This window comes from Aaosphaeria arxii (assembly GCF_010015735.1).
Source record: "Aaosphaeria arxii CBS 175.79 unplaced genomic scaffold BU24scaffold_12, whole genome shotgun sequence".
Classification (NCBI taxonomy): Eukaryota; Fungi; Ascomycota; class Dothideomycetes; order Pleosporales; genus Aaosphaeria; species Aaosphaeria arxii.
In genome coordinates, this window is record NW_022983485.1 from 915,888 (window position 1) to 928,955 (window position 13,068).

General features: G+C 49.6%; 4 protein-coding genes across 4 annotated transcripts; 1 reads left to right on the forward strand and 3 right to left on the reverse strand.

The window, feature by feature from the left end:
* Positions 1-3,029: 3,029 nt before the first annotated feature.
* On the reverse strand, positions 3,030-4,149 carry BU24DRAFT_316873 (uncharacterized protein; the record flags this gene model as incomplete). Its single annotated transcript, XM_033522885.1, has 3 exons — positions 3,030-3,782; positions 3,842-3,946; positions 4,027-4,149. Coding segments are annotated over 3 exons (981 nt in total), but the record flags the coding sequence as incomplete, so codon positions are not given.
* A 670-nt stretch (positions 4,150-4,819) lies between these two features.
* BU24DRAFT_414556 (uncharacterized protein) lies at positions 4,820-5,936 on the reverse strand (the record flags this gene model as incomplete). Its single annotated transcript, XM_033526229.1, has 3 exons — positions 4,820-5,016; positions 5,069-5,509; positions 5,645-5,936. The coding sequence occupies 3 exons, from the start codon at positions 5,934-5,936 to the stop codon at positions 4,820-4,822; spliced, it is 930 nt and encodes a 309-aa protein (XP_033378459.1).
* Positions 5,937-6,824: 888 nt separating this feature from the next.
* Positions 6,825-8,011, forward strand: BU24DRAFT_357213 (Aldo/keto reductase; the record flags this gene model as incomplete). Its single annotated transcript, XM_033523937.1, has 4 exons — positions 6,825-7,062; positions 7,146-7,403; positions 7,459-7,653; positions 7,716-8,011. The coding sequence occupies 4 exons, from the start codon at positions 6,825-6,827 to the stop codon at positions 8,009-8,011; spliced, it is 987 nt and encodes a 328-aa protein (XP_033378460.1).
* A 581-nt stretch (positions 8,012-8,592) lies between these two features.
* On the reverse strand, positions 8,593-9,843 carry BU24DRAFT_71183 (thioredoxin-like protein). The gene is made up of 3 exons (XM_033534556.1): positions 9,728-9,843; positions 9,121-9,666; positions 8,593-9,067 (listed from the first exon to the last, which is right to left on the reverse strand). The coding sequence occupies exons 2-3, from the start codon at positions 9,578-9,580 to the stop codon at positions 8,718-8,720; spliced, it is 810 nt and encodes a 269-aa protein (XP_033378461.1). The 5' UTR covers positions 9,581-9,666; positions 9,728-9,843; the 3' UTR covers positions 8,593-8,717.
* Between the last annotated feature and the right edge of the window lie 3,225 nt (positions 9,844-13,068).

Sequence of the window (13,068 nt, forward strand, 5' to 3'; positions counted from 1 at the left end):
CTGTATAATTCCGATCTAAACTTTCACAGCGGTTGACTTTCGAAGCACCAAACAACTACAAATACGAGCAAGAATCACACCAGAGAAACAAGTAGCAAGGCTGATAGCGACCTTTTCGTTCAAACACCAATGAAGATCTGTCGCACAAAACAAAGGCAAATAAAGTATATACTTAAGCACCATGAAACAAACAACCGCCGTCCCTCGTATATATACCTACTTACCGAACTAGTTACCACCAACATCCACCCCGCCTCGTCTCCACACGCTTCCGACGCAGCTCCCAAACTCCACTCCGATCCGTTCTATTTTAGCCCAGTCCAGCCCATCATCTGCATCATCAGCATCATCAGCATCAAGTCGACCACAAAACCCATTACCCGTTAATAGGCATCTACCTTGTAAACCGCCTCGTAACATCATCAATCCATTCCAAATCAACACAAATCATCCTCGACTCGAACCAATTCAAATAACCCCGCTACGCACCGATCGCACGCCGCCAACCGCTCCCAACAAACACGAGATAGAAAAACATCCAACATCAAAAACAGAACAATCCCCGTGATGCCTTGCACCGCCCAACGATTCCAAATCCCTTCACATAAGAAATGACAAAACAAAACGAGACATGACAAAAAAACTCAGGGTCGCACACTAACCTACCTTCTACTAACCACACAGCACAGCACAGTACGCTACCCTACCACCTACCCACAGCACCGGCAGTGCACTGCGGGTATACACCAGTGACCATCGGCGCCGAAGCCCCCCCCTCTCCCCGCCTTTCACACATTGTCCTTCCCTCCCCTCGTACTCCAGACTCCCGAAGTCGCGCCGACGGACAAATCACATGCATCCTCACCATCTTGTCCTCCTCACCAACATTCCCCCATTCCTGTACTTCCCATGCCGTCGTCGTTACCCGTAGATATATCGTACGCTGTGATACTCTTCCGATGATCGCCAGTGCATGAAGCAATTGAGACGAATTGTGGATATGTACGCACGCGTGCTAGTCGAATTGTGGGGTAAAAATGTGGTGTGTGGTGTGCCTTACGCTAAGTGTGGATAGCCCTGATTATGATCGACGGAGCGCGCTGGGGATGGTGGGAGATCGTGGGTGATGTGATGTGTCGTAGGATTAATGGAGATGTTGGGAGGAGTAGGTGGTTGGAAGTGCGGTGAGTGTGTTTGTGTATTAGTATGAGTATGAGGGAGGATGGTGTTTGTGCGTGAGATTTGAACTAGAGACAAGAATGAAGCCATCACGGTCTTCTCAAAAGGACCAAAGGCGAGAGAACATATGTATGTTTTTGATATTCATGCTTTCCACCAACGCTTGCGAAAGAGGGGATGTATCAAGGTCAACGGCTAGGGAGATAGACATGGGAATTGAAAACGCGTCGTATCGTACATACATACATCTGTACTCTAATAAATAAATGCGCAGAAAGTCTACCTTGTACAAGTAAGTTTCGGGGTTCTGGACAGTACATACTCCCAATAAAGATCTAGTAAGAAATCCTCGACAACCTTCTTAACTCTACATCTATTCAATCACGGAAGTACTTCCTCGCAGTTTCTGCTAATCGCTGTGAGATGTATGTTTAGATAGATAGTACGCATTCTCCTCGTGTGCTTTCGCACGTCGTGTTCGAAACAAAAAAGAAATCAGACACGCATTCGCACAACCAAACAAATTCAAGCACGATGGAAGTCTCATACATGTCTATCCATGATCCTCGTCATCAACACTCTACAGCGAAAACCACCCCACCCATGCAATATCTGTTCATGCAACTTCTTAACACTCTTTTCCTACAGCAGGCACCTAATATCCAACATCTTCAAAACAGCTACCCTCTCTCCGTACTCTCGCTACGCCTTCCAACCGCACCATAACCCCCTCCGCACATCAACCCTCCTTCTGCACAAGTGCGCCACGAATCGCACGGCAGCAGTACACGGTACTTACCCTCCCTCCCCCTCCCCCTCTCATCACATACCACCCCTCTATCAGTCCATCATGCAGGGCCCCCGACGGCGTCGTGCATCTAACATCGAACGTGTGGTGACGATGGCGCATGCGGATCGGGTAGCGGGTAGGTCGGGCCGAAAGGGTCGTGTCTAGTGTGTGATGCTAGACCTATTCGTGTACTTCATGGGTGCGTGGATGTTTTGCTGTTGGCCTTGCCTTTCCTTTCCTAGGAAAATAGGTCCTTATCTAGGTATGAAAGTATGTTCATGTATGCGTTTGTGTATGGTATGATGGGTGTGGGGATACTGTTCGTTGGGGAGCGATGTTGTATGTAAGTGTATGATGAAGCGGCCGTGAAGCTTATGTGAAGCATTGGTAAGATTCCAGGAGGATGGGAAGGACCGATCCGTAAGATAACGGGTCCACCTAGTCGACAGTTTGGGAAGGGCTGTGGTAATTATGGTATGTTTCTGGCGAGACTGCAGCGGAGGGATTCAATGTCTTTGCTGAGGCTGAGATGCATGCGCAACAGACACGATTGTTCGCACTCTTGCTCAAAAGAGTTGGATGGCACGAAACCTTCTTTGCCGGATGCGTGTGCATCATTATGGCAACAGCAAGTCAGAAGCTCTCGATTTCCAACGCCGTTTGGGCATGCATGGGTCTGGCACAAGGTGTAAAAGCACAGAATCATCAGTCATCAATTCGTCAAATCATGTAAGTTATAGAGCCGCACTAGGCTCGCAGATATCGGATCTTGCTTCCGGGGGGACGTCGTATGTATCGTGTATATATATTACTGCGTGGAGAGCTCGCTTTTTTCGCTATGTTGCGGCAGTGGTGTAATATCTGCCACCGTCGCGCGCCTGGAAAATGCGCTCCCTCGTCGAGGCTGTCCGCTCCTCATGCCTACGCCCAAACCCACCCCGACTCCGAGACTCGAGCTCGATTCATATCCGAACCTGGCCTGTCCTGTCTTCGCTCCCTCCGGCCGGTCTTCCTCGCACGAAACTCTGGTATCTCCTGCTTCGGTGTCCTGCGGATTCCTGGATTCCATCAGACTCGCGGGTATCGCCGATCGCATCCAATCCGGAATTCTCGATTCACGCTTCTGGCATTCTTGGGCCCGTTGAGGATATCGCAACGCATCTCCACCATTTTCCGCATCGCCATAATGTTCGTGCGCATCTTGTTGGGCGTCCCGGCCACTGCTGCTACTCCGATGCAAATGTTCGAATTTCGGAAAGAATCTCGCAATGAGGGCCCGCAGATCCGGGAGTGACGCGGCGATTATGGCCAAAGCTAGCTGTATGGCGATCAGGAGGTTGATTGCGCCGCCGAAGTAGTTGGGGTTCTGTTCGCGGCGTTGGATAAAGGGTATTTGGGTGAGCGCGACTGCGCAGACAAGAAAACCAAGAGCGAAGATGATGATAAGACTGAGTCGCTGCCGAAATCGCAGCTTGGTGAGAGACCATACATAGGGAATCGGGAGTGCGAAGATCAGACAGTCGAGAATGCTATCACCGATTGCGGCACTATAGCTGTACGTCGACGACGAGAAACACCGCGACCCACGGAAAGCGATATAGTCATTTGTCCAGATCTTTGAGATGTCTTTGCAGAAGACTATGAGCACGGTAAAAACCTCGATGAACTGAGCAAGGGCAAGGACTAGCAAGACCCACGAAAGGCGACGGAGGGACAGAAGTGATGGGGGGAAGATGCGAAGGTAGTATGACACGACTGATGTACGTATGAAAGCTACGGCGAAGATGTACGCGATGCGACGTTCGAATATGTGCTGTTTACTGTCAGAGACATGCAGCACTAAAACTCCGAACATGCAGACGTCATGCTTACCTGGTAATATGGTATCTCAGCAGGTTCATCAGGTCCGTCTATGCTGAAACCATATGGATCATCTGCACTCATGCATGAAATGACTGTTCGCCCGAATGCGCACGCCTGGGTCGACAGTTAGAGGGTTTCTTCTTACGACTCTCCCTCGAGTCCGCATCGAACAAAGTAGATCTTCTCAGACTTACCCATCCAAGTGTGATGAGCACATCATCGACCGCCAACATTCTTTTCACTGCCAATCTTGACCAGAGTCGCAATGCAACCGTGGAAGTTGCAAGGATCATCAAGGGTAGTTCTGTCGCGAGGGTTGCAGTTTTCGATATTTGAGGGCCGCGGTAGCCATTCACGACTTCATGTTGCTTGATATTGTCGGTGCCGCGCAGCTCCAAAGCCCTCAAAATTCTCCAGTGCCAGTCGGTTGCAGGCGGAATAGCCATGGCTCTAGTGCCCTAAAACGAGCTCTCGCAAATCCGCATTTCTCCTCCTCTTCAAAAATAGATGCAGGGAGAGGAGACCGCAAGATGTCAATAACTTCAATCAAGATCCAGAATGTCGAAATCCGAGGTGTGAGTAACGGCGATTGAAAGGAAAACGGGTTGCAGTGGGGCTCGTTTCTATTCATGTTTGTTGGTACGAGGTAAGGTGATGCATGCCCGTGTTGAGATTGAGTGAGTGCTTACTGAGCGCGCTATGGCGTGTCGATATGTCTGGGCACCACTCGGAATACGACCTGCCCATGCTGAATAAATATCCGCAGCCTGGGCATGCACAGCCGGATGGTATTTTGATCAGTGATTAGATCGACCCAATTCCTATGATGGAAGTCACTGTCGACGCAGGGTCTTCTGGCTCGTGGGCTCGTACACGGTTCCCTTTCTTTGTTCTAACCACCAGCACACATGATTGGCACGCGGAGTCGTCTCCTTTAAAGATCAGCGATTGAGAGCAGACATTTCAGGGTCATATGTCAAATAGAGATTAGATCACGAGCTTTTCGGTTTGGTCGAAGTCGTACGCATTTCCGTACGGTCGACTCAAATAATTCTGCGCCAACTCCTGGCTCGACACATATATTGCTGCCACGTGCAGGCCAGTCCTCTCGAGCGTCAACCTCTCCCTCAACTCCTCGGCAAACTCGACTTGCATTTGATTCCGATACCAAGGCGCAAAATGGACTGTCAGAATTTTTAGCGGCAAGGATTCTCTTAAGCGACGTGGCTGGCTTACTGAAAGCAAGCATGACTCTTGGATCTTTGCTCATATTAGGCATCCCGCCATGCCATAGTCTTAAGTCTCGTACAACGACACTTCCTTTCTTCACGACGGGCTGGCATGGAGGTCGTTGAGCGCGCCTGTCCCTGAGTAGATTGGACTTGATTCTCCCGCTTGCGCGATCGCCATGTGCGCCCTCCTGATCCGCGATTGTAGTATTCGCATGCGTCCCGAGCCAAACTTCGGTAGAGCCATTCTCGGGTGTCATAGTCACGAGAGGCACATTGATAACAAGAGCGAATGGAATCTCCGGGTGATTGAAGTCGGCATCAGTGTGTGTCGGCTGGGACTTGGGCGGAGCATCCGGAGAAGGCGGAAGGGCAGTGTTGCCAGATATGAATCGCAAGGAGGGCTTGGGACCAAGAGTTGTTGACGTGATTTGGGTGATGATGGGATCTGGCTCCGTCAGAGAAAAGCTCGTCTAGTGGTTGATGAGCCCAGCATAGCGGACTCTTTTTGCTTCCCCAGATTTTCATTACCATAGACTTGGCCTCTCGATGAGAAATCCTTGGCTACCCCAGAAGCACTTACTGACATAAACCTCATCGCTGAACAGCTCCGTGGTAAGCAGTGGATCCTGCTGAATGTTTCCCCTGTGGTAGTTAAACGGACTGTCTTTCCTCGATCGAAGCTCGTAAGCATCCTTGATCATATAGTCGTTGAGGGAATCGAGGATTTCGTGGGGGATGAGATCCTCAATGACAACGAGGCCATCACGATGCAGAGCTCTGGTTGCAATCTCGAGATTCTGTTGAGTGAGAGATGCATTCTCAATCTCTGTGCTTGATATGCGGATTACAATGGGTTCTGCTGATAGGGCCATGTTGATTTATATGCGGGGGAAAAGTGTGACGTAATTGAACAATTATCTACAGGACCGACGGTAAGGTACGATTGCGGCTACACGGAAGTAACAATAGACTTTCAAGTACGGACTGAGTCCGTAATAATTTGGATCTGAATGCGGATGAATCGTTGACAAAGTTGTTGTGTTAGTGTTGGAGAACAACACTGGTTGGAGGGAAAGAACAATGCTCCGCTTTGGACTACGCGTCACTACCCAGTGCATGTGACATCCTGTACATATTAACGTACATATTAACAGAGGGCCATACCACCCATCGCAACATCTACAGTGTGTCGGATAAAGTCATATCCTTCCTGATCGACTTTTGAAGCATTTATTGGGTTCATTCGCATCTATCAAGAAAGATCGATCTGATGCACGGACTTAACCAATCAATTCCGCGCATAATTCCGGGGTGCAGAGCACATCATCTCATACACCAACCTTTGGCTGCAACTGTTCCAACGTCTAGTGTCATCAGCATCCGTAAATCAAAATCTATGTTGCCGAACTGCTCCCGGCAAACCTGTTAGCTCAAAATGCCTGTTTCTATTGTGGATCGCCGTTCATGGTATGGCGCGGAATTAATCGGTGATAATCGCATCAACGACGTCAAGCTTGTAGTCGAGCCGATCCCGCCGAGCTAATGCATCTTGATGACCGGAGATATTCAGAGCTTGGACGCATAGTGATATCAACTTCCAGAGCCTCATCGGAGTTTTTGATAGATGGTATGGAAGATATAAAGTGAACTTGATCCGCCGAAATAGCTGAACTTCATTGACATTGAACTACCAGCATACTTGACGACCTAACCACCAACAAATTCGTTACTCAACATCACAAAACAAGAGAAGGAACAAAATGAGCAAAACATTCCAATTCCAGGACATCCAAGTCCCGACCCCAGGTTTCGGCGCCATGGGCCTCAGCTTCGGCCTCGGCAGCGATCTCAGTCTCGAGGAAGCAGAGCCCGTCCTGCTCAAGGCCATCGAATTGGGGTGCACATTCTGGGACACCGCAGTCGTGTACCAAGCCGGCGTGAACGAGAAGCTCCTCGGTGATTTCATTAGGAAGCACAATGTCCGTGACAAGGTCTTCAGTACGTAACATAACGTAACCCACACGAGCTCGTGAACCCCCCGCACAAGAGGTGGACACTGTTTGCTAACAAACGAATTCCAGTTGCATCAAAATGCGGATTGAAGTGCTTCAACGGCGAATCTGGTTGCACGAATTCTGCGGAGCATATCAAGGAATACATCGAGGGCACCATCTCTCGCCTCGGCTTCGCGCCAGACCTGTACTATCTCCACCGCATCGACCCCAACACCCCGCTCACCGAATCGATCCCCGCGCTCGATGAGATCCGCAGGCAGGGAAAGACGAAGTACATCGGTCTCTCCGAGTGCTCGGCGAAGACGCTGCGTGCTGCCAATGCCAGTAAGTTGAAATCACTTATATGGATCCCTTGACGCATTTCTGACTGGATCCATAGTCGCGAAGATCGACGCCGTGCAAGCAGAGTACTCCGCCTTCGAAACACTACACGAGACCGACGGCCTCATCGACACCGCGAAGGAACTAGGCGTCGCATACGTCGCATACAGCCCCCTAGGCCACGGCTGGCTCGTCGATAACTTCGACTACAACTCTCCCGACGACTTCGCCGCGAACGACTTCCGACGATCAGGTAACCCTCTCCCCTCAAGTCCCCACCAACATCAGTGCTCTGTAACCTAACACTCTCGACAGTACCCAAATTCCAAGGCGAGAACTTCTACAAGAACAAGGCGATCGTGGAGGAGATCAAGAAGCTCGCGGCGAAGAAGGGCGTCAAGACGTCGCAGATTGCGCTTGCGTGGGTCGCCGCGCAGGGCATGATACCCATCCCCGGTACCACGAAGTCCAGCCGGCTGGAGGAGAACTGGGCGTCGAGGGATGTGGTGTTGACGGAGGAGGAGCGCGCGGAGATGCGGAGGATCGTCGATGCTGCGAAGCCGACTGGTAACCGGTATGCGGAGGCGCAGCAGAAGATGGTTGGGCATTAGGGATGGAAATATACCGTATCGGCGGGCCGAGGTAGATATGTAAAAGTTTCAATGCTAAGGTTCTAGGATTGTGGCACTTTGGATATCCCATTGTACAGGGTAGATCCCGAACTTGGTCCCTAAATGTGATGTTGAGAGCTGAGAATGTCCTTGAGTGATTCTACATCTATCCGTTGCAGACAGTCGCCCCGGCCTCGCTGGGTTCTTGAGGGGCATTTCGAAATTAGTAGAGCAATATTGTTTTCTAGTCGAAAATGTATTCGTGACCATGATCAGAAGACAGGGGCGTTTTGGTGCGGGTGAATAGCAGTAAAAAAGAGTGGAAGGGCCCCCTGCTCTCATAATAAGAAACGAAACAAAACGAAATTGGCAGATTGGTATGGAGATGAGCCTAAAAGAGGCGAAGAAAAAATTGGGGAGTAAAGTCAGAGTTTTGGTCATGATGAATTGTTTTTGATTGATAAATCCATGGATGGCGGAGGGAAATTAGAATGGGCAAGTCAATTAGTAAACCTCCTCAAAACCTAAAAGCCAATTGTCCCAGAGGTATCTCCAATCCGAACATTGAGTAGTATGCTCAATTCCCAAATCCCGGTCCGCAGACCCAAGGGCATTCCACCCTGTCAACGCCGTTTATGATCCGTTTGGTAATATGTACAACGAAATAATAGAATGAGAATTGCTGGAGCTACGTATGGTTTGTCACTCAAACCCGGAGTTTTACCTCTGACCTTGAGTCGGAATCCATGGACAGGCCGTCTCGGTGTGCGACCTCGACTATGCGGCTGCCACCCATAGTTTTGACTTTGTCGATGAGCTTGTTGTGAATGTGGAGTTCTTCGATGTCGTCACCTCCACCGATACTCTTGCCCATGAGTAGAACATTAGGAACCGTCGTTCGGCCGGTGGTCTGGCCGAGCGTTTGCTGAAGATAGTGGCCGAGAGGGTGTTCGTCGAGCTCGACCACGAAAGGCTCAGGAACGATTTTGTATTTCTTGAGGAGAATGTTCTTTGCCTTTTTAGAATAGGGACAGTAGGATTTGCTGAAAATGATCACTGTAGGGTACGTTAGCAGGCGCATCAGACCACAAGTGCTTTCTGGTACGTACTTGGACTCTTTTTCAGGATAGCATTCAATTCGACCTCGGCTTCGTGCTGCTCTTTTGTCTCATCCTTATCCTCCTTGGCAGCGTGTATGTCTGCAGGCCTGCCTCCAACGTTGGCAACACCTGGGGGGTTCTTCCTGTCTGCTGCCTGTTCTCCTAGCTTGACCCGTCCAGCAACGCTCTTCTCATTGCCTGCGCCATCGACCGACTCAAAGTATTTCTGGCTCTTTTTATCCGCCGACTGCTTAGCAGCGTTTTCTGCCGCCTTCAAACGGGAACCGACGTCTTCTGCATCGCGTTGTTTGGCAGCTGCTTCGTACTCCCTCGATTGGAGGGCCTCTTGCGTTCTGGTGTAGAAATCCGAGCCCTGTGTCCGGCTGGCTGAGCTGCTCATGTAGAGAATTACTATGACAACGACGATGAAGAGAAGGCCACTGAGGCGCATGCGTCGTTGGGATGGCATTGTGACTGGTTCTCGGGCGTAATTGGCGGGGAAGTGTACAGGGTGGGTTACGAATCGAGCTGTTGCGATGCGAAAGGAATGTTGTTCTACTGTCAACTAGTTAATTACAATGTACTCTGGAATATGCAATTCAGGCATAGAAAATACATGAAGCTAGCAAGTGGCCAGGCCAACGTGCATACCCTCTGCCGGTCTGGTGTATGGAATTCGCGGGGGTGTTAATTCAGCCGAGCTCACCGGTAGTGCTCATGCGACAGCTATGATGTATAAGTGTACAGGAGCTCTAATAAAGCTTCTCTCTGGTAATGCTCGCAAGTAGATATTGAGCCCAAACAACAGATGTGAGGATGAGGGGAAAAGGAAGACGAAGCGTGCACGGTAGATACGAGTAAGTGTAGTGTGCAGTGTGTGAGGAGTGGTGTAGTAGTAAGTTATAAGTGTAAGTGTACAGGACTGGAAATGTGAATGGGGAAACTTGCAGGGAGCAGAAGAGAGCGAAGCCGGGGGAGGGAAGGTCCCAGGGGCTTGGCTTATGGGTGCGGCGCCACTTTCTTCCCGACTAACCGGATTGGGACTGTGACTGGCTTCCCTCTCCCTCCTCTCCCCCTCCTGTTATGTAACTCTAACTCTCAACTCTACACAGTAACCTCCTCCATCCTACCATTCAATCATTATTATACGAGATAGTCATTACATTCTGTCTCCTTTGCCTCGGTAGCGATTGATTGCTGCAATGATCGTCGATTCAGATCGGACCCTACATGCATATGTCAGTGGAAACATACTGTCACCATTCTCATCATGCTAGTAGGTCCGACTAATCACTACCTACCCATTTAGTAACCTTTCTTCCATAACGGGATACTGTTCACATTGCCTGTCGGATTGCTCTCCGTCATCTAAGTATCTTAGGGACCTAGATATCTAGACCGTCGAGACCCTACGAGGCAGATCCACCTTCATGCAGGATTTCCCTTCCCAACATCCCGTATATCCGAGGAGAAGTACGCGACAAAGACGCGACGTGTCTCAACACTCGCAACCGTTGCACACAAAGGGCTGCCGCCGCGTCTGTCCTAGATCTGTCCGACTGCCCACACAACATTGGCGAATCCTTCCTTTCATGAAGTCCCAGGGAGAGGCGTTCTGATAAGCTGGTCATTGATCGCGGTAGCACAGTCTTACACGCCTCAATCATGTTTTCATGATCTTGCATTGTGCAACATCCCTTATTTTTTTAGTTGACATGTCACTACCTCTAGAACGCACCGGCCATGGGTAATCGACCACACCCGGTCTTTTGAGACTGATATCAAGATCTGAAGATCGTCATAGATCGACAGTGTTTCCAATATTTGCCCAAAGCGGCTAGTTGCATGGAATTGGCTGCTGACATCGCATGGCATATTATAATTACCATGGTTCCCAATATGGATCCCCTGGTCACCCCAGACATTGCTTGATATGGACTACACGCTCCATATATTTTTATCGACTTCTTCTGTTCATCCGCGGTCTTCCTATCAGCTTGTTCCCGTAGACTCTGACAGTGGAGCGACTTCAATGTATGCACTTGAAACATGTCTTTGACAGGCTAGAGGTTCCGACTACAGAATTGAGGGAAACCCTCTAAGAAGAATAGATCTACTTACAGGTTCTCAATGATTTAGGCTCCGTAGATAAATTTTTGAGAGTAAGCCTTCAGACAATGTGACCAAAAGTTCCGTAAGAAAAGAGACGTCACAGATCGTAAAGCGTCGAACCTACATCGTATCTTGCAGACGACCCATAGATCTTGACAGTATCGAGTATGCAATCACTAGGTACCTTCTGTGTTCTCCGAAACGAACAGGCCTTCATTGCTGCAAAGGGATCACTACGAGCATAGGTACTTATATGATGCGAAAGATATTACGCTCAGTACCTATTGATCCGATACACTACACTACACCGCACCCACTTATATATTCCTTTCCTATCTTCCTCACATCAATCGTTCAAATCCAACATCTCCATCCCGACGGTTTCCCAACCATCTGGTTCATATCCCGACAAATGGGAACAACGGGGATCCGTACAGTACATAACCTCCCCTCCTCTACCCCCTTCAACCCTACAACCCCACAACCTCAATTACAATAACAGTCTCACCTACACAATGAACACCCCACTATTCTTCCCCTACTTCATACTGACGTTAGAACAATCAAGTACGAACCCGTCCCCTTCCCATCCCACCAGCCACCCTACTGACCTACCTCCACCTAGAGTCCGCATCTCGAGCATTCAATCCGTTCCCGCCACTGAAATTCACGAACCTTTTCCCACCGTATTGGAAGGCGGAAACAGCGCACCACGTTTCTCTCGGCGGCGTCGTGCCGTGGGTGTTTGTCGTGGTGATGGGTGTAGTGGTATCGCTGGTAATATCCTCGCTGGTGGCTGAGGCGGGAGGTCCGAAGAGAGAGGTGGCGGAGGGGACGAGGTAGTGGTTAGGTGAAGTCGGTGAGATGGCGAAGAGGTTAAGAACGTGTTGGTAGATGGGTTGGGCTGAGCGAGGAGGATGGGCGAGGGTTGGAGGAATCTGTGATGGAGAGAGATGTCGTGTAAGCGATTCGTGAGCCGTATCAATGGCTCAGGTCTATCTGTAGGTCGTGGTTAGGCGTTTAGGTGTCTGTTTTACTGTTCTCTTATCATTAATAGCTTAGTAAAAAGAAAATCCTCTCTTTTCTATATTCATTCCCTATTTACCTTGTAACAATTCTTCAAGGCCAACATATCTATGCTAACATTTTCCCAACCCTCTGGTCTAGATCCCAACAAAAGGAGGACGGCGGAGCCGTAAAGTATAAAATCGATCTCCCACTCCCGCCTTGCCCCCCTCATCACCTTCCCACCCCCAAACGACCAACCTTTATTAAAAGAGAAAAACCCCACCTACACAATGCCCAACGCATATTTCTTCCCTGTCTTCATACCATGGCCAACACTATACGCAAGTACGAACCCTCCTCTCCCACCCCTCCACCCACCCCTCCACCCACCCCTCCACCCACCCTAACTAACTTCCCCTTCTTCCCTAGACTCCATACCCAGGGCAATCGAAGTAGTAGTGTCACCGGTGGAAATCGAAGTAGTAGTGCCCCCAGTGCAAATCCCAGTGCAAATCACGCACCACCACAATGTTTGCCTCGGCGACGACGACGTGCCGTTTGTGTTCGCCGCGGTGATATGTGTCGCGCTCATAATTGCTGTAGTAGAAGGTTGGGGGCAGAAGAAGAAGAAGAGGTAGCGAGTACGTGAAGTCAGTCAACTATGAGCGTGATTAGAATTGGTGTTTAGGTGTCTGTTTCACTCCTCTCTTATCTAAATAGCTTTGTGAATAACTACTCTCGTCTCTTTTCAACCTTTGGTAGAACGTTGCTTACTTCATTTAAGCATCACTCTATTCCACCTCGGCATGAAGTCTCACGGAAATCGTACGTGTACCG